Source organism: Caenorhabditis briggsae, assembly GCF_000004555.2.
Source record: "Caenorhabditis briggsae complete genome, chrIII, whole genome shotgun sequence".
Lineage (NCBI taxonomy): Eukaryota > Metazoa > Nematoda > Chromadorea > Rhabditida > Rhabditidae > Caenorhabditis > Caenorhabditis briggsae.
The window spans coordinates 178,943-200,998 of NC_013490.2; the positions used below are offsets into that span (position 1 = coordinate 178,943).

The window sequence follows — 22,056 nt, forward strand, 5'->3', positions numbered from 1 at the left end:
TCTTCTGAAACCGTACGGCTTTGAAAATAACACTTCCGTAAAACCTGTAATATAAGCGCCCCAACTGTTAAGTTTAAGCTTTTTGGCCCTCATACAAGATATTAAAAAAAACAGGCCAAGTGATACAATTTTTGTGATGTTATGATGACCAATGTATCAGTTGACCACATTTTCCTATCTTAGACAGGAACCGAGACAACTTGGCTCAAAAATTAGCGGTCCCTTCTAATAGGGTTTTACGGCACATCTTAAGACAGTCAACATCGACGCTCTGATTTTGGAAGTTTGGGAGAAAAACAAAACTGAAAACCAAAACCGCAAGAAACAAAAGAGAGCCGACTCTTTCTTCTCACACATTTCATATTTTTCACGATGATTTTTATATGAAAAGGCGGTTCGTTTTTATGATGTGAAACATGAAAAGAAAATGTTCCGTTTCTTTTTTGTTTCAGTTTTTTTTCTGTCAGGGAAAAAAGACAGAGGGAGTTACAAATGTATGTTATTACGAAAATGGAGTGAAAAAAAACAATGGAAAGATAAATGGGAGATTGGAAAAAAGGTAGATCAAATGAAATATAATAGAGTTTATATTAAAATGAACGCACTGAAGACAATTTATTTGGTAATCAGCCCGCTGGCGCGAACTGTGTGCATGCATAGCCGTGGTGCGGACAGTCACGGAATCAGTTTTGGCGCCAGCGAAACTCTCATTTAAAAATCCATAACCGGACAGCCTGACATGAGGACCAACAGACGTGTCTAGTGTTTTGTATATAAGGAAGATTGTCCAATGTCGAATTTTCCTCCCAATTACAAACTTCATACCAATCTTTGGAATTTTCAGATATTTGTTCCAATGATCTTCAAAAATTCAATTTGCATTGAGAACCGCCAGGATTTCTTTTTTTTTCATTTATTTTTTTTTCAATACCAGGAAATTCAATTTAAGCTTTTTTCATTTTCTTTCTTCCGTTTTCTTCTAGAATAGAAACTTCCGCTTGATTTGCTACTAATTGTTTTCAGCGATTATATGAAACTTTCTTTGATTTTTCGACAGTTTTCAGAAATAGGCCAAAAGTAGGTACAATTTAACCTTATAAAAAAATTACTTAGGGATCTAGAAAAACTGAAAATCTAATATTTTACTGAATTGCTCTACTTCTTCGGCGAATTAACTTTTCTGTCTTCTTCCTCACTCAGTCAACTGAATTTAATTTTTTCGAGTTTAATTTGATCATCTGTTTAAACTAGACTACCCGGTTTCTCCAAAAAATTCTGTGAAAACCTATGAGCCATCTTGATTTTTTTCTCTGTCATTTCTTGACAAATTAGCCCTCTTTGGTTTTATTTTTATCCTCTCATTTACCCCTTCGTCATGCTTTTCTTCTTACTCATCCATTTATTTTTCTCGAGAGTCATTTTTGCTAACCTATATTTTTCACGCATTTTTTCTCTTTCTGCGAAAAAAATCCTAAAATGTGTTGCAAAGTTTTTGAGGTGTTTTTGAGCACTTTCAGAGTTCAATAATAAAATGGAACATCACTATTTTTATTCGAATAATCTGTCCTAACAGGAAGTAAAAAAAACTGCTGTTGGGGGTCAGTGACACAACCATAGAATATTTTTGGTTTCAGTAACCATTTCCTCATGTTTCATATGACTGATAACTTTGCTGACTACAGTTTTTTCAGAAACGTTATTCGGAAAGGTTATTTTAGTTAGAAATGGTCAATCTTGATTATTTAAAAGTCTCTGACTTGCTGGAAAAAATTCTCATGTGAAAGAGACCAAACTTTAACTTTTTCGAAAACAGAAGAACCGCCAATTAGTGGGAATAGTCAAAAATGAGAGTTTCGGGTTCTCTAATTTCATTCAGATCGATTCTTGACTTCAAATTTATTATCATTAACACCTATCAATTGCTCTGACCCTTATCCATCTACACTTTCTCCCCTATTACGATTTCGATAGCCACTCTCTGTCTCTCTTCCACTTTCACCCTCCATTAATTCTTGTCGGACACCACCGCCAGGAAAACGGAAAACGGCTAGTACTAAGTAAACACATGGATCCACCTCCCCGGACAGTTTCGAGTGCGAGGGGCGCTCGCCGGAAAGGTCGCGGCGCCCCGCCCCACGCGGAACAAAATGTGGGCGGAGCTAATGTAGAGAATGCGGGAAGAACAGAAACAGTAAAACACGAACACATACACTTTTCTGGTTTTCCGTGATCCTTGTAGTGATCCTTGTATTATTACTTTTAGCTTCTAGAATTTATTCAGATCCTCATATATTTTTTTCTAAATAGTATGCTCCAAATCCAAGGACAAAGGGCACCAGAACCATTGCTACTCGTTCTTGCTGATAATTTAAACATTTTGAACTCGGATAGTAGTAAAAACAACAATAACAATGATTGCGATGTTAATAGTAGGGAAAACAACGATGAAGATGAAGAAGATGTGGCAGGGAATACTGTAAGTTTGTCAGTTTATCTGCTGGTCGAAATTTCTATGGTTCTGCAGGACGTCGAAATGAAAATCGAAGAAGGGGTGGGCAAATGGCCCCGTATCGAACGTCCCACTCCTAAATATGCGGACGGTCGGAGGATTTCGGCTCCAGCAGTTCTAGCACACGGTCTTTTTGAAATTGTAAGTTCCCCCGAAAGTGTAGTTTACTGTCTTTTGCAACGTCATCTCGACCTTAGGACTCTGTGACTCTGCTCCTTATCAGTTAGCAGATCAGTACGGAAAAAAGAAAAACGGGGTATGAAAGGGCGGAAAAGGGTGGACTTCCTGATTTTCGTCTTCCTGAAATAATTGCCATTCAATAAAAAAGTTAAACAATCTAAAAAATGATATCTACTCTTGTTCACATTCCTATCGTTCATCAGCCTCAACAAATTCAGCCAACGTCCTGTTCCGTCCAGATTACTGTACTACAGCAACTTTTGGATCGAAGTTCCAACCTGAGTCTAGAGCCGACGAACAGTCCGGATTCTGGAGTTGGTGAGCTTTTTTTTTTGAAATTTTATGGGGATTTTTTGAGAAATTGGGATGTTTATAAACTTCAAACTCGTGTTGGATAGAGCTCCATTTAAAAATTTCCCACTTATTGGTACCACCAATTACTGAAAAATGAGATTCTTAGAATTTAAGATTCCTGAATATGACTGGAAAATGGAGACAAGGTTCTCTCCGTGTCATATCTTTCCAGGAGCAGTTTGTAACAAAAGCTTTCAACTCCAAAAACAAAATTATTTTTGAAATTTTCATATTCTTAAATTTCTTAGGAACTTTGTACACAGAACATACCATAATCCCAATCTTCAAATTGGACTTCAACCCGAAAAGCTCGACTTTACCAAAAGTCCAAAGGTCTCCTCCACTCTCTTATCACTGAAAAACCAGTAATGATCTGGTTTCCGTTTCCCGTATTATGAAAAAAGTTTATACATAGAAGTTTATTATAAATCTTAATTTATCAAAGTCTTTAGGAAACGATTCGACACCGGAGACATCACCATCCAGCTCAACTCGTCACGCTTTTGCTCCTCCTCCAATTCGACCTACAGTAATCTCATCAGCTATAGTACCCCCAGCAGGACAGCTCACGTGGCAACCATCCACGATATGGCCATGGATGCAACATTCCAATACGGCAGGTGAGTCAGTTATCGGGTTTCCTAAATCACTTTAACTTGAATAATCTAAAAGTATTCTGTACATATCCATCAGTATTCTGTACATTCCCACTTCGTAGTCCACTTTGAACAATAGTGAATACTGGATAACTTTTCAAAGAAAAAACGTATTTGCTAGAGTTTTTTTTGCTAAGCTTAATTGCCCTAAATAGAGTAACAATTAGTTTCTGTATTCTAGTGTGAGGGAATTTCGGAGTCTCTCTTGCGCAACGCATATTTACTCAATCGGATTGTTTATTTTAGTGTTCGCTTTTTCCTGCCTCCCCCAATCCAATTTTTCCATTTCCATGTACTAGTACAGTATATTAATAGTTCAACAATGTAATGATAAGTCTGGAGTTTGATGATAAAAATTATAAAAGTGGTTTTGAAGTGATCGTATGGAGGAGCAGGAAAAACGAAAAGGGAGAGTAGGGAAAAACGTGATAAGGACAAATAGGGGAAGTATTGGAAATATGGAGTTTGAACAGGAATTTTTTTGAGGAGTTAAAGCAAAAGAGGGAACAAAAGTACTAGAGATAGTACAGAAACACCGAAATGTACATGTGCTTTAAATTGCTCCAAATGTTCAACCATCTCTTTCTTGATCATTGACAGTTTGATGAGCCAGCCTTTTTTTTGAGTGCTTAAACTTGCTAGTATCAGAATCTACAACTCCATGATTTCTATTTTACCGCGAAGCCTGTATTAAAAGGGCCTGCCTTTCAATTGCTCCAAGGTACCTCCGGTAGGCTATTTTATTTTTCCAAGCCACTCTGGGGGCCTTTCTATTAGAGGGAGCCTTCTATTGAAGAAGCCCTTCTAATACGGGGTTCCCTGTATATTCAGGAAATATCAAATGCTTTTTCTTTTTTGCTAAAAAACAAACTTTTGACCACTTGCTCTCCTTCCCCCTCTCTTCCTTTCCGTTTCCTTGGCGAGTGTTTCTGGTGGTGCAAACAAAACTAGCGGGGTACATGACAGTTCACGCATCCTCTTCCTCCCCCTCTCTCTCTCTCTCTTAACAAAGAAAATTCACCCAGAACTGAAACGTTTTCAAAATGCAAACAACGTGATGAACCTCGGAGACGCGGGCGCTCTGTGCGCACGGTGCGTGTGCGGAAGAGGACGCGGAAAATTTTGGTGGTGACCGAGAGAGGCGCGCAGTTTTGTTTGGGCAAACACACGACGGGGGTCACGCAGATACGAAATATGAGATATGAACGCACTCTGGGTGCTCTGCTTGGGGAAGGTGTGCAAAAAACTGGTGCCAGGCGCCTGGAACCATGTGGATGATTCAAGACTATTTTAATACATCTATACCAGCAAGTTGGTGTCTATATCCTTCTCGCCAACTTCGAAGTTGCCTGAAGGATCCCAGTTGTCTGGTTTGAACCATTCCAGAAATAGGGTTTACAACGTTGTCTGAAGTTCGAAATTTCCTTCTCGATTCATTTTTACAACCCCAGCTAACCACTCTATGACACCTACTACACCCTAGAAGTGGTGCCAATTATTTGACAATCAAGAGAAAAAAAAAACACGAGGAAATACGGATGCGTCGTCTTTAGCACTACATCCTTAGATTCCCGAGAGATCACACGACGCAGACACTGCTTATTAGCCGTAAGAAGCTCTGGTCACTTTGCGGAGAAAGCGAAGCTTTGACGCTTCGACGCTTTCTTTGAAACGATTTGTTGGGTTGGGGGAGATTCCGGGAGAGGGAGAGAGAGAGGACAAGAAACTAGTAAAGAAAGATCAGAAGAGGCAACTGGATGGATTATGAATTGGTGTGGTAGGGATTGAGAAGAGAGGGGGGGGGGGATCAGGAGGACATGAAAAGTCATATGTTACATTACAATATTTTTGAGGGGAAGGGAAGAAGTCAAAAGCAGTTTCAAAAACTTTAAAAGATCAAATCTTTTCAATATTTCCGACTTTTGGGATTCCTAATGAATCTGAAAAAAGTCACTTTCTCCAATTTCTGTTGAATTTTTCAACCCACAAAATATTCGAGTCTTTCTGAAAAAAAGTTTTCTGAATACTATTCTTACTGAGCTCAGCAATGAATGATGGTACGTTCCGATTCTGTTAAAAATAAATAATTTTGGGGTCCAGCTATTCAATTTGCCAAAACTCGCTAAAAATATTGAACCAGAAGAAAGCTTCATTCCTGAAATTGGCAGTGGACCAGTTTTTTGAAAATTTTCTTTCTACACAGCTCTTCTTCCATGGCTTTCAGTCATACATCAATTTCTCTATCAGCTATTTTTTGTCTGCCCTTCTACCGGTTCACACTTTCGCCGTTCCTTTCGATTTCTGATCCAGTGAGAGGAGATTCTCGGCAAAACGGAAGCAGTAAAAGTGGTTTTAGCGAAGTCCATCCCCTCATCCAGTCGCACTTTTTCCCTCCTCCAGAATGTGTTCTCGTGGAGACAAGTGTATGTGTGTGTGCGTGTGGCGCCCGTGATGAAAACTGGCGGATCCTCTGAGGATCAGTGAAAGGAGTGGGCGAAAGTTATATGGCCGAGCGCCCGGGAGAGGCTTGTATTATTATATGTTGATTGTTATTGGTGTTATGTTCCGTATACGGAACATTACATGGCGAACACTCCAGACACATATATCCTTATACTTCTAGGAATGTCCGTATGGGGATGAAGCCTTGATTGTTCTCGCTGAAAGATTCAATTTCAAATTTTAGAACTGATACAAGAAAATGAAAAATAAGGCACGTATTAATTTCAGATGCCACCCAACGCTGGCTCCAATCTGCTCTTCTCTGCCCAACGACATCATCTTCCCATCCGAATCTTCTCACAATTCCACAACTACCACCTCCACCTGCACCTACAGCAGTCCCAGCTCCTCCACCACAAACTCTTCTTACTGCTGCTCCATTTATCAGTTCTACAGTGTTCACTCCAACTTGCGGCGATCTTCTTACAACGTGTGCTCCAACGAATCCGTCTCTTCTGCATCCATATCTTCTGGAACCTCGTCGCTTCTCGGAGCCCAATCCCACACTTTCAACTCATCTGGCTCAGCGGAATAGCAATACAGGAAAAAAGCAGAAGGAGGGACAGGTGACCTACTTATGGGAGTTTCTGCTCCGTCTACTCCAAGATGATCAATACTCGCCAAAGTTCATCAAATGGATAGACCAACAGAAGGGAGTGTTCAAGTTGGTGGATTCGAAAGCAGTTAGCAGGCTATGGGGAATGCATAAGAATAAGCCAGGGATGAATTATGAAACAATGGGCAGAGCATTGAGATACTACTATCAACGAGGTATTCTTCAGAAAGTCGATGGGCAAAGATTAGTCTATCGGTTTGTCCATTTGCCGAGTGATATTGCTAGTGTGAGTTTAAAAAAGTGTCTAGTGGTATAATTAAATGTTTTATGTACTTTTTTCAGGAATGCGACTCTGCGTGTGAAAGTGCTGACTCATGCCAAAGTGAATCTCCGAAAATCAGCCCAGTTCTGAACTCTCCAATCATTAAAATCGAAGCGTCTGATGAAGCTTGACTCAGTGTAAATAACTTTTCTTCGTCGTACAAAACTTTTTGAATCTGATACTAATAATAATAATTTATTTTCTCTGCTTTAATTGTCTCCATCCGATTTTCCATAATTGTTTCCTTTCTTTCCAATACTTTCTCTCTTTCTAACACTGCCTATCCTAAAATGTTTCCTTTATATATTTTCTTCCGAATACGGAGTTTTCCAAAAAAGCAACTTAGTTTTGTAATTAATGATCTATAATTAATTGTTTAATTATCTCTAATAAATAAAATCAATTTAATAAATTAATAATAATACCTGAAAAGTTTCAAGAAAAACAGTTATCCTGGCATTGTGTACACATTACACTGTTGCACCTCAAGACGCAGGAGCAGAAATAGAGAGACTACATGAATCAGAGAGACGGAGAGAAACAGAGGAATACTCCCGCGATTGCTTTTGAAGCAAACAACTTTTGCAGTTTCTATTATTGATTAATTTTACTAAATATTAGTACTCGTCTAGAATTATGTAATTTATTCATGAAGAAAAACAATGGGAAACTATAAATCCAGACCATTAACTTCCTGTTCAGGTATTTTTCAAGTTTTTTGTGTGACTCAAAATTTCGTAAGAATCAACAATGATATTTCTAAAATTTATTTTTGCAGACGAACTCAAAAAGAAAATCTCCGAGGGTTACTCAGTGGTCAGAAGTCGTCTCAGTGATGACGTCAGATCCAGATCAAATTTGGGATGGATAGATGTACAAATCGCGGCCTTGTGGGTTTTTTTTGGATTGAACGGAAGAAAAGTGGAACACCTATAGTCCAAATAAAATATAACTTTCAGTGAAAAATCGCTAGAAGAATTCCAACAACTTGTCAACACTGAAAACGCCGACTCAAAATCCGCCCAACATCTGAATTTATATCACATCATTTGTGCTGGTCACGCCGATTCTCAACCTGAAAAACTGCTACACCTTATCCAACTCCTACCAACGGACTCCTCGAAATTCTTGATATCCTCCCAATCGGCAAATGGTTTTACCCCTTTACACATTGCTATCTATCGAGGGGATCCAGCGATTCTGAAAGCGTTAATATCATCAGAATTAGTAGATTTAGATCAATCAGGACGTCATCTGTTGCCCCCACTTCATTTGGCTGCCATGATTGGTGATTCAGAAATGTTGACGGTGCTGTTGGCGGCTGGAGCAAATATTCATGTTGTTGATTTTGTACATTTCACTGCTCTTCATTGTGCAACCTATTTTGGTCAGGAAAGTGTAAGTAGTAGTCTTAAAAGCTTCGGCAATTCGTGTACTTCTGGTTCAGGCCGTTCGAACTCTTTTAGCGGCTAATGCCAATGCAAATCTCGGCGGAGCAGTTAATGATAGACCAATCCATCTGGCAGCTGCTAAAGGATTATCAGTTATCACAAAATTAATGTTAGAAGCTCAAGCGGATCGTGAGTTTCAACTTCAATATAGAGATTTCTGAACCTACATTTTAGCTCTGCTAGCTGACGACGAAGGTAATCAAGCTCTGCATTACGCTGCTAAATCTGGAAGCCTTACTATTCTATCAATGCTAATCAGACATGTAAAAGGGATCAACGATCGAATATGTTCTAGGAATCTTTACGGAGACACTGCACTTCATTTATCATGTTACAATGGACGTTTGGATATTGTGAAAGCTATTTTAGAATGCTCCCCAACTAACATTGTGAATATGGAGAATGTTTTTTCGGAGACCCCATTACATGCAGCATGTACCGGAGGTAAATCATTGGAGCTTGTTTCCTTCCTAATGAAGTATCCCGGAGTAGACCCCAACTATCAAGGACAGGATGGACATACTGGTAAGAAAATAAAATTTTTAGAATTTCAAACAATGCATATTTTCAGCTTTGCATTCTGCTTGCTATCATGGGCACTTGAGAATAGTACAATATCTTTTGGAAAATGGAGCAGATCAGTCATTAGCTTCAAGAGCATATGAAGGAGGATCATTGAGGCAACAGGCGGGGACAGGTTTTCGTTTATAAGTAACATCAGGTAAATCTAGAAATGTTCCAGGATCCACGCGTCCTTCCAAAGTGGCTTCTGCCATAATGGCTCTCAATCGAAGTGACACCCCATCATCAAACGCTTCCTATAATTCTACAGTATCCCTAGACGATCAACAAACACCGGTTATCTGGGCATACGAAAGAGGCCATGATGCAATTGTAGCCCTTCTCAAACACTACGCATCCAGGACTGTTGAAGGAGACGTGTGCAGTGAATACAGCTCGGGGGAGTCTTCATACACTCCTCTACCAAGTCCTATGGGTCGTTTGACAAGTCTAACTAGAGATAAGGCAGAACTACTGCAACTGAGATCTGCCCTACCTGCACCGTTTCATTTGTGTTTGGCTGAAATAGAGTTCCAGGTATTTTGTAGGTTTGATTCACAGACTTTTAACTTTTTTAGGAATCTATCGGAAGTGGGTCGTTCGGAAAAGTTTACAAAGGAACCTATCGTGGAAAGCTGGTGGCCGTGAAGCGCTATAGAGCAATGGCGTTCGGTTGTAAATCTGAAACCGATATGTTGTGTCGTGAAGTTTCGATCCTTTCCAGATTAGCGCATCCTAATGTGATAGCGTTTGTAGGCACATCGTTGGATGACCCAAGTGTGAGTTTTTAAACTAGCTATGTTTACTGTCCGGATTGGCTATTTATATAACAACTAACGAGAATCAAAAATATATCTTACAGCAATTTGCAATTATTACCGAATTTGTGGAAAATGGATCCCTCTTCCGACTTCTGCATGAGGAAAAGCGGTGATTTAAAATTATGAAACTTTTAATTTATTTCAAATTTTCAGAGTCTTGGACCCAGCTTTCCGACTGCGGATATCACTTGATGTAGCTCGAGGAATGCGATACCTACACGAAAGTGCAGCAAAACCAGTTATTCATAGGTGAAAATTGCATTAATTAGAACGTTGGTATCTCTTACCATAACTTTGCAGAGATCTCAACAGTCATAATATTCTAATTCACTCTAATGGGAGGAGCGTAGTTGCAGATTTTGGAGAGAGTCGGTTTGTTTGTCAGCGTGAGGACGAGAATTTGACCAAGCAACCAGGGGTAAGCAGTATAGTAGTTCACTATTTATCATACTTCCCAAATTACAGAATCTCCGATGGATGGCTCCTGAAGTTTTTTCACAGTCGGGAAAGTACGACAGGAAAGTGGATGTATTCAGTTTTGCTTTGGTACTTTGGGAAATTCACACAGCAGAACTCCCATTTTCCCATCTGAAACCTGCGGCTGCAGCTGCCGAGATGACCTACAAACGGGGGAGACCTACGTTACCCAATCAGCCGACAGTTCAATTCCCAGCACATATTTTAAGCTTGATCCCTCAAGCGTGGCATCCCGAATATCAAATGAGACCTGATTTTGTAGAGGTAATTTTTTTTTCTTGATTTTCCGATTGAGGTATGTTCTTTCAAGCTCGAAATGCTTTCAGATCGTTCCCTTACTAGAACCTCATGTAGAATCGACACATACGGATATGAATGCCCCATCTACCGTATCCCAATTAAAATCACAATGGGAGCAATTGAGTGTGGCTCCTCCCCCTACTTCCAAATTCCCACCAATTTTGTCAGCGTTACACGGAATCGCAGCGACTGGTACTGTAGAAGAATTGAGACAACGGATTGATAATAATGGTTATGTTATTAATAAATGATTTTTTTTCTCTTTGTGCTGAAAGTCAATGTGGAAACTTAATGTTTGTGAAACTGGGTTATAAGATGTGAGATTTTTCAAAAAAGACAAGTTTAACATTTTGGAGTTATATTCTTTCTCTCGTGTCATTCTTTTCAATACCATGAACAGAAAACATACAAATCTTCTGTTCTACATTTGCCTTTCATCTCTAGCTATTTTCATTTACTATAACGAAATTCTTACATCTCCAATCATTGATCAAGAGGTTCAGACCATTTTAGAACCTTCCATTTCATAATTTAGTTTCCAGGTTTTTTATTTATCCTGTGATAGCTTACTGGATTATCTGAAATACCCGGCTCCAGTTTTACTGATTGATCATGAGATTTTGGAGCAAATTGATAGAAGTCATTGTCATTTACAAAACGATAAACCGGTAAAAGTGAGTTTTGTGGTAGTTACGATGGTTTTCGTAAAATGATTTCAGATCGGAATAGATGTTTCATACGAACCACGATTAAGTGATCACAGATTTCATTTGGCTTATTTCAAAAATTCTAGTAGTGCTGATTTTTTGAATTTTGGAATTCACCACAAGAAAAAACTGATTCCGAAGTGAGTTTTTTTCCCAGATACATATATATCGAATAGCTCAAAATTTTCAGAAACTACCCTTCTCGAGTTCTGGGTAATATTCAAGTCCCCACCGATATTCAAAAATTTTTAGGTTTTTGGCAGCGCTCCAGTTTCATAGCATGTTCGAATCCAAACAACCAAAAGGTTTTCAAACGTTCCATGTGAATTTTAAATTGTAAAAACTTGTAGAACATTTCCGAAACAGCTGTTACTGCACTAGCCTCGATGAGAGAAGAACTAATCAATCATGGAATCTTCCCATTTTTAACTGGAACTACTCTTCTGGAATGGTACAAAGAATGTACTATTCCAGCGGGAAAATTGAATCTGGCAGTGATGGCTACAGAATTTTCCAGAAATGTGTTGACTGAACTAGAAAGTGGAATCAACGGTTGGAAAGTTGTCGGCACAACTGGAAATGTGAGAGCCCTAAACTCTGAAATGTGTTTTTTGAATTACCTGTTTCAGATAGAGAGGTCTCTGAAGATAACTTTATCCCAAAATCCCAATACTTTGATAGAAATCTCTCTGATGTATAAGGATGTTACAGAAGACAAGGAAGTTATACATTATACGGGTCTGCATTGTGGTTGTTGACATTTCTAGATTTTGAGTTTCAGGCAACAAAAATTTTGTATTCTCCAATTACGACCCTTGGTGCTCTACCAGCATCCATGGACATATATTTTGGATTACATGTACTCCGGAGACTCGTTTGGCGGTGAGAATCAAATTGGAAGGAAGATTAAGAAAACAATTTTCAGGAAGAATTTGGGGAGGATTGGAAGACGCACACTCTATAATTATTCTTCGAATTTCTACCAAACAATTATCTGACAAAATTTTATGAGCGGCTGAATAAAATTGACAAATTTTTGTACCTTCCACAGATAACGCAAAACACCAGAAGAAATTCTCGTATCTCTTATCAAATCCTTTTTCCGAATGAAGAGAAAAACTGATAACCAAAAGCCTGCCGATTTCTTCAAATCCCCTTATATACGAAATCACTGGATAGAGGATGATCATTACGACATCTCTTTTTCGTGATCTGTTTTTAGTGGTAGATATTTTCATCGGCATTTGTAGCTCCCTTTTCTTTCCATTTGGCTGTTTTTCAAATTTATATCTTCAATTTTTCAGCTCCTGTTATCTGAATCCTACTGTAACTACCTCTTTCCCCATTCCAATCAACACGCCATAATCTATAGATAGCACTTTTCCATTCAGTCTAATTAGTCAATGTGACAACATCATCTATCTTTTATTTTGTTTCTTTTTTCTCCCATTCTGTTTCATTTGTGTTGTAATGGGAGTCATAAATGCCCTTCTTTCTTTTGTTTATGAAAGACCAACCAGTCGACAAGAGAGAGATGGGAACGATTGAGAGGAAGTCTGGAAGAGGAGGGAAGTAACAGATATATTATAAACAAAATCATTTAGTCCTTCATTCTCTCACTTCACCTCTTCCAAACTTTTTTGTTTCATATGTTGCAGTTCGATCAACTTTGAATTTGATCTTTGGCCTGAAAAATCGTATTAAGCATTTTTAAACTTTTCCAAAAAAAAGCCAATCCGAAAAGGTATACTTGATTCTCGGCCATTCTGACGATTCTCAATCTAGGCATGTTTAAACCTTCCAAAACTTTTTAGCAGAGCTTCAGCCTGCTGAAAATGTTCAAAATGAAAGAAAATCAAATTAAAAATAGGTTTTGCATATCTTATGAACCTGTACTGTATATTATTCTTTCGGTGAACTGTGATAAATTACTTTATTCTGACAAGATGAGTAAAAGTATTGGTTTTGAGTAAGAATCTAAAAATCTAGATCTATAAAGATGTATGTTGGAGAGCCGCCGGAAGCCCGCCCGGGGAAGATTTACTTCACAATACCCAGGAATATTTCTTAAAGCTAAATTTGTTATAAATACCAGAACTATTCTCATAAAAGAACATCAAAAGTGTGAATATCCTATCCGTACCCTCTGACTTGCATCCATTGACGTCACAGAGCTCGCCGTGCAAGTGGGACCTCTCCTCATCTGATTCTTATAAATTTTCGAGTAGGGACCATCGATAAAAGATTCTTTCCTGGAAGAAAAATATCTTGTTTTTTCTATTTTTTTTCTTTTAGGCGTTTCTGCTTTTTTTTCGTCTTGTTGTTTTGGGAGTTTGAGATGGTGACCTCGAAATTTTCACTGATTTTTTTGGAACGCATGATTTTTGGTTCCAGTATCTAGGTTCTAAGTAAATTGTTACAAAAAATTAAGTTTGTATCCAGCGAGGCGTGAAAATAACAGAGCATTCGAAACAATTGTTTGGTTAGGATCCACTGCTATTATATGGTGAAAATTGAAAAAATAAAAGCTGAAAAAATATTTTTTAGCAAGTTACCTCTCTTTTCAGACCAGATGACCATGAACAATTTTTTGTTTTCCTTTTTAAGTTCCTTCTAAATTTTCTTGACAACAAAGAAAAACACAAATCAAGTCAACCATCTGTTTCTGCGCAAAATCTCTCATCTGCGTCTCTTTTAAGTTTTCTTAACTTTTTCGAAATGCTTCTAATTTCCTATCTCTCATAGTTTTTCCTTTTAACTAGAAAACCAATTTTCGGTGTGAAAATTTGTTCCTCTTATACTATTTTTTGACCTTCATAGCCACATTTTTTGGTTCCGGCTGTATTTTAATTGTCGTTATTAGACCAACACCTTAATGCCCAACGCTTTGAAACTGATTGTCTTGATCCATGGATATCAAGGCATTTTCTCACTTTTTTCTCCTCTACCCAAATTTTCTTGATTTCCAGAAATGCGTAAATATCTGGTTTACTTCTCGGTTCCATGCTTTTTCATATTCCCGATGCTTTTTGTATACCAAGCCAGTCTTTTTGGAAGTACGCAACAAGGATTATCTGATGAAAATGACTATCCAGTAGATGTGACGCACAGAACTCCTCAGAGAGTGATGGCTTTCATGAAGAGATCGGTTAGTGTTTGAAAAAAAAAAACAAGGTCAACTAAATAGTTTCAGCCAAAGTCTTGTGAATCTTGGATTTCCCAACTCAACACCTCTATTCCAGTCTTGCTAATTGACGTAGACCTTCTGAAGGCTCTCGAAAAAAACAACTGTGGTTCTGTGTCCCCTTTAAAGCCAATTACGGTAATAATACTTGTAAAATTGAAATTAACTTTTTGTTTTCCAGGTCGGTGTAGATGTGACACACCTATCTGCTAAGTGGCTTCTGACTGACCCCCGATTTGTGGTACTTTACTTCACTAATGAAACTGGAAAAGACTATTTGGATTTTAGATCGGACCCGAGAAAGATTATACCGAAGTAAGAGCTGATAAGAAAGTTTGAAATCAAGAAATTTTTTTTCAGAAAGTTCGAAACTCGGTGGGTTGGGAATGTTGAGATTCCTGTGAACATACCGAGGTTCTTAGGATTCTCCACACGTGGCAAATTTATAGATTGCATGAATTTGCATATACCGAGAACAGGGATGAAGGTATAACGGAGGGTCTTAATTTCAAGCTACGATGTATTTTCTCTATTTCTGATTTTCCAGGTACGAATGCCTGCAAAACCATCGTCTGCTGCTCTGGCTCATCTCCGAGATGAAATGATAGAACATGACATGTTTCCATTTTTGAATGGTGGCACTTTGTTGGGATGGTACCGAGAATGCTCCGTAATTCCTCACACTGGAGATATGGACCTTTCGGTTTTCGCGGAAAACTACAATCCAGCGTTTGTAGATAAAATGGAAAAAAATCAATCGGGATTTCGTATCAGCAGAAAATTTGGGATGGTGAGTCAAAGAAGTAATTTTTATTTCGAAACATAGAAGTTCAGCTAAATGACTCTTTTGAACTCACTCTTGCTCCCAGGGAAGGGTTTAAAGTATACATAGATATCTTTCTTATGTACCAAGGAGTGGATAATGGGACTGTGACCCATAATTGGGTCGGAGGACTTTCCCGTAAGTTTCTGGATGTTTTAACCCCCGAGGCTGCGATTTTTCAGCGGATGGTACGAAATACAAATACACCTATCCTGTTTATGATCCATGGTGTGCTGCAGATCTTCAAGGACACATTTTCTGGGTGACCTGTACACCAAATGAAAAAGTTGTGGTAAGATTATGAGTTGGGAATTAGCACTATCTTTGTTTGATGGTTTCTGAAATTTTGTTTCAGAAAGAATAAAATTATTTCAGAAAGAATATGGCGCGCTGTGGTACCTGGACCATCTGACCTCCAAGTACTCATGGAACTCTTCTGGAAAAAATGTGAAGAAGAATGGAAAATTCACGAAAGACCAGATGAAGGATGTCTACAAAGTTTTCAAAGGAAAAAAATAGACACAATTATTGATAATTTAGGAATTGCTTTAGACTTTGCTTTAGATTTTGTGTTAATTGTGTGTTCCGGTGTTGAAAAAACATTTTGCTATCCAATCTCCTTTAATGGGTTGTTAGAAAATTAATAAATTCTTCACAGAAATTCGAATTTTTTCTTATTTTTTAAAGGAATCCCGCAAAAATCATCTATTCTTATTTTGCATAAAAATGCCTTTAAAGGCTTTCTTTTCAGAAAGTGATCCTAAAAACAATGACGAATAAAAAGATGACAACAATAAGTCCTAAAAACTAAACGATTTTTTTCCAGATCTTCAGTTCTATAAAAGAAATGCATGACGTCAATGTATACAGAATTGTGATAATCATAGAAATCCAAAATCCACAATTATCCCATCAATCTTCTTGGAATTTTCCCTCAATTCCGTCTTTTCATGTTTTAAAACGATTTTCTTATTCGAAAATCGTCTGAAAAACGGAAAAGAACAATTTCCTATTTCGATTTAGCGGTCTTTCCTGTGATTTGTCTTTTTTCCCAAGGCCTCTATAAACACCCTAATGATTGATGAGAAGATTTTCGCTACGAAAATGGGCGTGGCCCACTTTACTCTTTTTCTTAGGCAAAAATATGGGTGGAGCTTAGCCTAAAGATTAAAAAGGTTCAGAAAATGTGTTCACTCGGAATTTATTTTGTTTTGGGTTAAGGTTCTTTAGAATTTTCTGTATCAAATCTAGAAGTGTATACCACCAAAAACTATAATGTCAAAAGCTTTGAATCGAGCTAAAAATTTTTTTGACAAGGCTTCTGAAATTTTTTATAACAAATTCTTAATTCGAGTAAAAATATAATTTTCTAGGACATGAAATTTTGATAGTTCTGTTTACGAAGTGCTGTAATTTGAGAAAAAAAAATGTCTAGTCCCGTTATGGTCTGGATCCCAAAAATAAAATAAAAAGACGTTTTGAGCGCTCTTTATAATATTTAACCCCTATTTTATACCGTAAAACCTGTAATATAAGGGACATCACACTCTCAATTTTGAGCTCAATTATCTAGGCTCCCCTCAAAGATATGGAAAAGTTGTCAACTAATTAAATGTTTGTCATAATATCATTAACATTTTATCAGTTAAAAACTTTTTGATATCTTCAACAGGAATCGAGATACATTGAGAAAAAGTTAAAAATCTTCTATTACAGGGCTTAAGGGTTTACGGTAAATTGGCTTATGAGATAAACACCATTTTGAATACTACTATTTTTCAGGTTTTCCATCTCCTGTTCTGAGAAGTTTTGATACATTTATAGTAATTTCGAATTTGACTTTTCTAATCCAAAACTCATTTTTCAAAATGCTGGCCAAAAGTGTAACTATCTCATAAATTTGATACCATAAAACCCCGTTTTCTTTATTTTCAGATCCTGAAAAATGATTCCAAGGTTTTTTAAACCATTTTTTAAATCCCATGAGCTTTCTTTTACTTGTTTTATTAATCCTCCCATTTCCGAAAAATGATGTCCTCCGAAAAGTGACGTTTTCTTCGTTGTGCGTTCAAATAGTTTGCAGCATGAATAATGTATTATTCGGAAGTTTGGACTACCTTTTTATTGAAAGTCGCCCATACATACCCACTTCCTATTTTCCAAAAAAGTATCTAATTTTTTCCAGGAAAAAATTATTCAAGTTTAAACTTTTTCATCCAGAAAAGGAACAAAAGAAAAAGGGGATAACAAACATAAAAATTCAATTATGCTGGTTTTGTTTTGCTACTTTTTTCATCCTGTTTTTTTCATACCGACGTTTTTTTTCATTTATCCGATGGCACGTCTTCTGGATGTGTCAAGTTAGGAACATCGTCTAGAAGAAACGTATTCTGAAAAAATAATGTTAGAGGATTCAGGAAGCAAATGGTAAAATTGTTTCCTATAATGTTTGGCGATTAGCTATTTACCGTAAAACCTGCGATAGAAGGGCCCCACACTGCCATTCCAAACTCAGTTACAATTCCTATGCAAGTTATCAAAAATGTGTCAACTGGTTTGTCGACAACTTTTTCATATCTTTGACAGGAATCGAGATATGTTCTTTCACAATTAAAAGTTAGAGGCCCTTCTAATACAGGTTTTACGGTATACTATTTAGATGCTATTATTGAGAATCTCGGACTACTCTGCACTTACCTAGTTATTCTCAATCTTTGCCTTTTTGTAAGCCTTCTTCTAACTCATTACAAATTCTGAATCTGTGTTTTTTGTTTTGAATGGGCACTTTTAGAATTCCCTCGAAAATCCAGAGATCCTTCTTGAGCCAACAAGATTATACTTCAAGATGAAACTTGTCGAGTATCAAAATTCTTGAGACTTTGTGGGAAAATTTCCAATTCCCAGTAAATTTGGTTATTGGAAATCGTGAGAAACAGACTTCTTCAAAGATTTGTTGCAAACCTTTCACCTTTTCCCTCAAGAATGTTGTAATTGGACTATTGTATCTAAAATGTTTGCAAGAAAAAATAATTTCGATCCTTTCTCATGACACCCTTCCGTTTCAATTTCACACTTTTCTTGACCCCGGATACGTCACCCAATAACTTTTGACACATGGGACAAATTTAAAATAGCATAGAAGAGAGAAAACATCAAAGTGCTTTTCTAGGTGAAGTTTGAAAGTTTAATTTGGCTTTTCCACTGCAGAAGTCCGGAGACCCTGTTCCAATTTTTCTTTGAAATCATTAAAAAATTCCAGCAAATGCTCATCAAGATGAGCATTCGAGATTAGTACTATAGATAACATTACGATGACTATAGTCCTACTGTAGTCATCGAACCCACACAATATTCTAAATCTTCAAGATTTATCTAAAAGATATGTACGTCATCTGAAAATCTCGTATTCTGAAAACTTTGTTTTTCCAGAAGTCAGACGCGGAAATTAAATGATTTCTGCTGGAGGAGATGATGGTCCGTGTGTTGTTCATATACATATGTACACACCCCTAAGTTTTTTGTTATTCCAAACTTTTCCCTTTTTGTTTTCTTGATTCTGGCTTGTGGAATACTTGAGAAAGACATTCGTGGAATATTGTACTTCAACTGAAATCTAAAGTTTCGATCATTTTTTGATATAGGTTCCCGCTGTACAAATTCACATGACTCATTTGCTATTCCGTCTACTCTATTAAACACACATTTCTTTTTCTGCCCCCATCAGGCTCGTTCTGTTCCATCCCATTTCCTGTGCATCCCAATTGGCTTACTAAAAGACTGGAAAGATCAGATTGGGATAAAATAAAAAATAGCGAGGTCAAGGAATATCTAGACTGCAATTCTCTGGGAGAATCTTAGAACTCTTGAAAATCTTCATTTTTTTAGTCTAGCTTTATCATTGTAGACATTCCAAGTTTGCGGAAACGCCATCAAGAAAGTATCTCTAGAATTGTCAGCTGCAACATTAGCAATCGTTTTTTAATTTCCAAAGGTTCCCAAGTAAATGTTCCTGACTTAGTTTTTGAATTTTCTCTACTATTACTCACTGATTCTAATCTCCAGATTTATCGAGCAATTCTACTTTGCACCCGTAATTACCTAGTTATCTGATAGTTCTATCTCCTTTTCCCTACTTCTCATTCACTTCCTTCTAGTATTTTAAAACACAAAGCATACTCTAAATCCAAAAAAAAAGCTTAAGACCCACTTTTGAAACTAACACAAAAAGGGAAACAAAAATTTTTAATTGCTCTTCACATCATTTGTTTCAAAAAAAAAATGATTTGCGTTGACAGGGAGTGAGAGAGAGGGCGATGGAAGGACTCCCCGGGGTGTGCTCATTGAGCTAAGTAGGGAATGAAAAAAATGAAGAAGTTCTTTTGTTTCATCGGATTCAAAAGTAGTAGCTTTGTTCCTGGTTTTTAGGTAGTAGAACAGATATCAAACATCATTTTTGTCAAGGGCTGACCAGGCAGTAAACATTGAGATAGGTCTCACGGGACCTTCGATATGAGACCTATGTCAATCGAAATCTGTAAGAATGCGATTTCCAAACATATATTTTGATTTTGCTACGGGCATTCCAGATTCAAGAAAATTGTGTTTCAAATTTGGCTGAAATTGGAATTGCCAATTTCCCGCCACCAAGAAAAGCCATAGTCCCCGCTAGACTACATTCGGGTCCAACGTGCAATTCGCAGATCCATTTTCAATTATTTACCTTTCCCATATGCACATCCCTCGTGTCATCACCCTATTCTCATGCCACGTCATCATAGGTAGGCGTTGAACTCATACTCCCAGACTTTTCTATGTAGACAGGATGCTCACATGTGAAAAAAACGCACAAAGTTTCAATTTAATTTCAATTTCCGTTGTTGAAAACGGATGTGTAGCACTTTCCCATAAAAAAAGCATCATTCGAAGTCTGAATAGAGGTTAATTTTTTTCGGCTACTTTTTTCAAATAATGATTTAACTGATATTATTATTCTAGACAAAGTTGGAAGTGAATGATATCACAAGTTCCTCCGCCTTTTCAAAAACCAAAAACCTTTTCAACCTACATGTTTTCTCACGAATTTCAAGTTCCTTCTTCTGAAATTTTGCGTGCGTCTTCAAAAACTGATTAAAATATTCAGGGCGGAATAGTTATCAACCCAATATAGAACGAGAAATGGAAAATAACAGGGACCCAGCCGAAAATTGATCATTCCAATGATTCTAAAACATGCGATTTGTTTCTGCTCCTATTTGAAAAATCAAAGAGCAACTTAATTTACTGGAACAAATCACATTGACCCATTTGGTACTCGTGGTGCAAAGACAAGGCGAAAAATTAGTAAAAAAAGAGCACTCTGAAAAAATGAAAAATTAATCCAATCGACATTTTCTCACTGTTTCTCAATTTATTTTAGTGCGCTCCAATCCCAAATTTTCACCAAAATGGATCACATCACTCGCCGTCCCATCTAGTATAAAAGCCGGGGAGAGATGCACATGGAATTCAAGACACGCCCATTTTGGGTTCTCTTCTCTGGATTCCTTCTCGCTCCCCATTCCATTTTTCTTCTTCTCGTTCTCTCTTCAGATTCGCACATTGTTTAACCTCTGAAAAGGAGTGTTTCTTTAGAAAAAGTTGTTTCAGAAACTTGTACCCCTTTTTCAATTCTATTTGAAAATGTCGCGCACATCGATCATCTTGGTCCTCGCCATCTTTGTCGCCATCGCGGCTATCGCTCAATGCCGGAACATCCAATACGGTAAGTCCAATAAGGAGGATTTCTCGTAGAAATGCCCGAGAAGCGTCGGGGTCGTTCCATACACTACAGATGTCCAGCAGGTTCCGGATTCCGTTTTCCCGAATCTTGACAAAAAAATTTTCTTGTAAAAGTCATTCCGAACGTCTCTAATTTCCTGTCAATCCTATTTTTCCTTTCCGCAAAGACTTTTAAAAACGTACACACTCAAATTTTTCAGATGTTGACGAGATCTCCCCAGAAGCCGCCTTCCGTTATGCCCAATGGGGAGAGATTCCACACAAGCGTGTGCCATCGGCTGGTGATATGATGGTTCGATTCGGAAAACGAAGCGTCTAGAATTCGTCACGCCTTCTGGATTCTTCTCCACGTTACATGATCTCCAATCGCACAAAACACTCCCCACAGCTAAATTTATGATTCATTTATATCTAACACCCTGAAAAAATGTTCCATCAGTTTTTTCTTGATTTCAAACGTTGACAAATTATAACTATCTGATCTCTTCTCTTTTTTCTTTTTTTCTCAAAAATTTCTCTCTCTTTCTCTCTTCCCCTTTTACTTGATGCGCGACTAACAACATCTACCGAATAAACCGTTTTGTGTGTGTTAAACCGATGTGATATACTTTGAAACTGTAAAGAGCTCGAGTTACAAAAAATTTGGACGTACCGAGAAAAAAATATCTACTGGAACGGCACAAGGGTCCAAATAGTTAGAATTTGCGGGACAGATAACTGTTAGGCTAGAAGATACTTATTAATTTCAAAGCGGGCCTGGATTTGACCTACATTCGATACTGAGCCAATAAAGTTTAATAAAACGGCTCAAAAATGGCACGGTAAGCTTTTCTGTTGGAAGTTGAAAGTTGAAATACTACTAGATCGGACGCCCG

The 22,056-nt window shown here is 37.6% G+C and overlaps 5 protein-coding genes across 5 annotated transcripts; all 5 read left to right on the top strand.

The window, feature by feature from the left end:
- Positions 1-2,308: 2,308 nt before the first annotated feature.
- On the top strand, positions 2,309-7,210 carry Cbr-elf-1 (the record flags this gene model as incomplete). The annotated part of the gene is made up of 6 exons (XM_002642918.2): positions 2,309-2,476; positions 2,525-2,650; positions 2,908-3,007; positions 3,496-3,663; positions 6,430-7,043; positions 7,100-7,210. The coding sequence occupies 6 exons, from the start codon at positions 2,309-2,311 to the stop codon at positions 7,208-7,210; spliced, it is 1,287 nt and encodes a 428-aa protein (XP_002642964.2).
- A 531-nt stretch (positions 7,211-7,741) lies between these two features.
- On the top strand, positions 7,742-10,940 carry CBG15247 (the record flags this gene model as incomplete). The annotated part of the gene is made up of 13 exons (XM_002642917.1): positions 7,742-7,781; positions 7,858-7,969; positions 8,039-8,477; positions 8,527-8,659; positions 8,705-9,055; positions 9,102-9,227; positions 9,273-9,628; positions 9,670-9,870; positions 9,954-10,021; positions 10,066-10,161; positions 10,213-10,330; positions 10,378-10,653; positions 10,716-10,940. The coding sequence occupies 13 exons, from the start codon at positions 7,742-7,744 to the stop codon at positions 10,938-10,940; spliced, it is 2,541 nt and encodes an 846-aa protein (XP_002642963.1).
- Positions 10,941-11,081: 141 nt separating this feature from the next.
- CBG15246 lies at positions 11,082-12,394 on the top strand (the record flags this gene model as incomplete). The annotated part of the gene is made up of 7 exons (XM_002642916.2): positions 11,082-11,186; positions 11,232-11,363; positions 11,409-11,536; positions 11,587-11,701; positions 11,747-11,977; positions 12,178-12,278; positions 12,322-12,394. 7 exons carry the CDS (start codon positions 11,082-11,084, stop codon positions 12,392-12,394), a joined length of 885 nt encoding a protein of 294 aa, XP_002642962.2.
- A 1,973-nt stretch (positions 12,395-14,367) lies between these two features.
- Positions 14,368-15,922, top strand: CBG15245 (the record flags this gene model as incomplete). The annotated part of the gene is made up of 8 exons (XM_002642915.1): positions 14,368-14,544; positions 14,590-14,718; positions 14,762-14,895; positions 14,941-15,067; positions 15,128-15,370; positions 15,415-15,541; positions 15,586-15,695; positions 15,779-15,922. 8 exons carry the CDS (start codon positions 14,368-14,370, stop codon positions 15,920-15,922), a joined length of 1,191 nt encoding a protein of 396 aa, XP_002642961.1.
- A 5,160-nt stretch (positions 15,923-21,082) lies between these two features.
- On the top strand, positions 21,083-21,500 carry Cbr-flp-24 (the record flags this gene model as incomplete). Its single annotated transcript, XM_002642914.1, has 2 exons — positions 21,083-21,164; positions 21,382-21,500. The coding sequence occupies 2 exons, from the start codon at positions 21,083-21,085 to the stop codon at positions 21,498-21,500; spliced, it is 201 nt and encodes a 66-aa protein (XP_002642960.1).
- Positions 21,501-22,056: the final 556 nt, after the last annotated feature.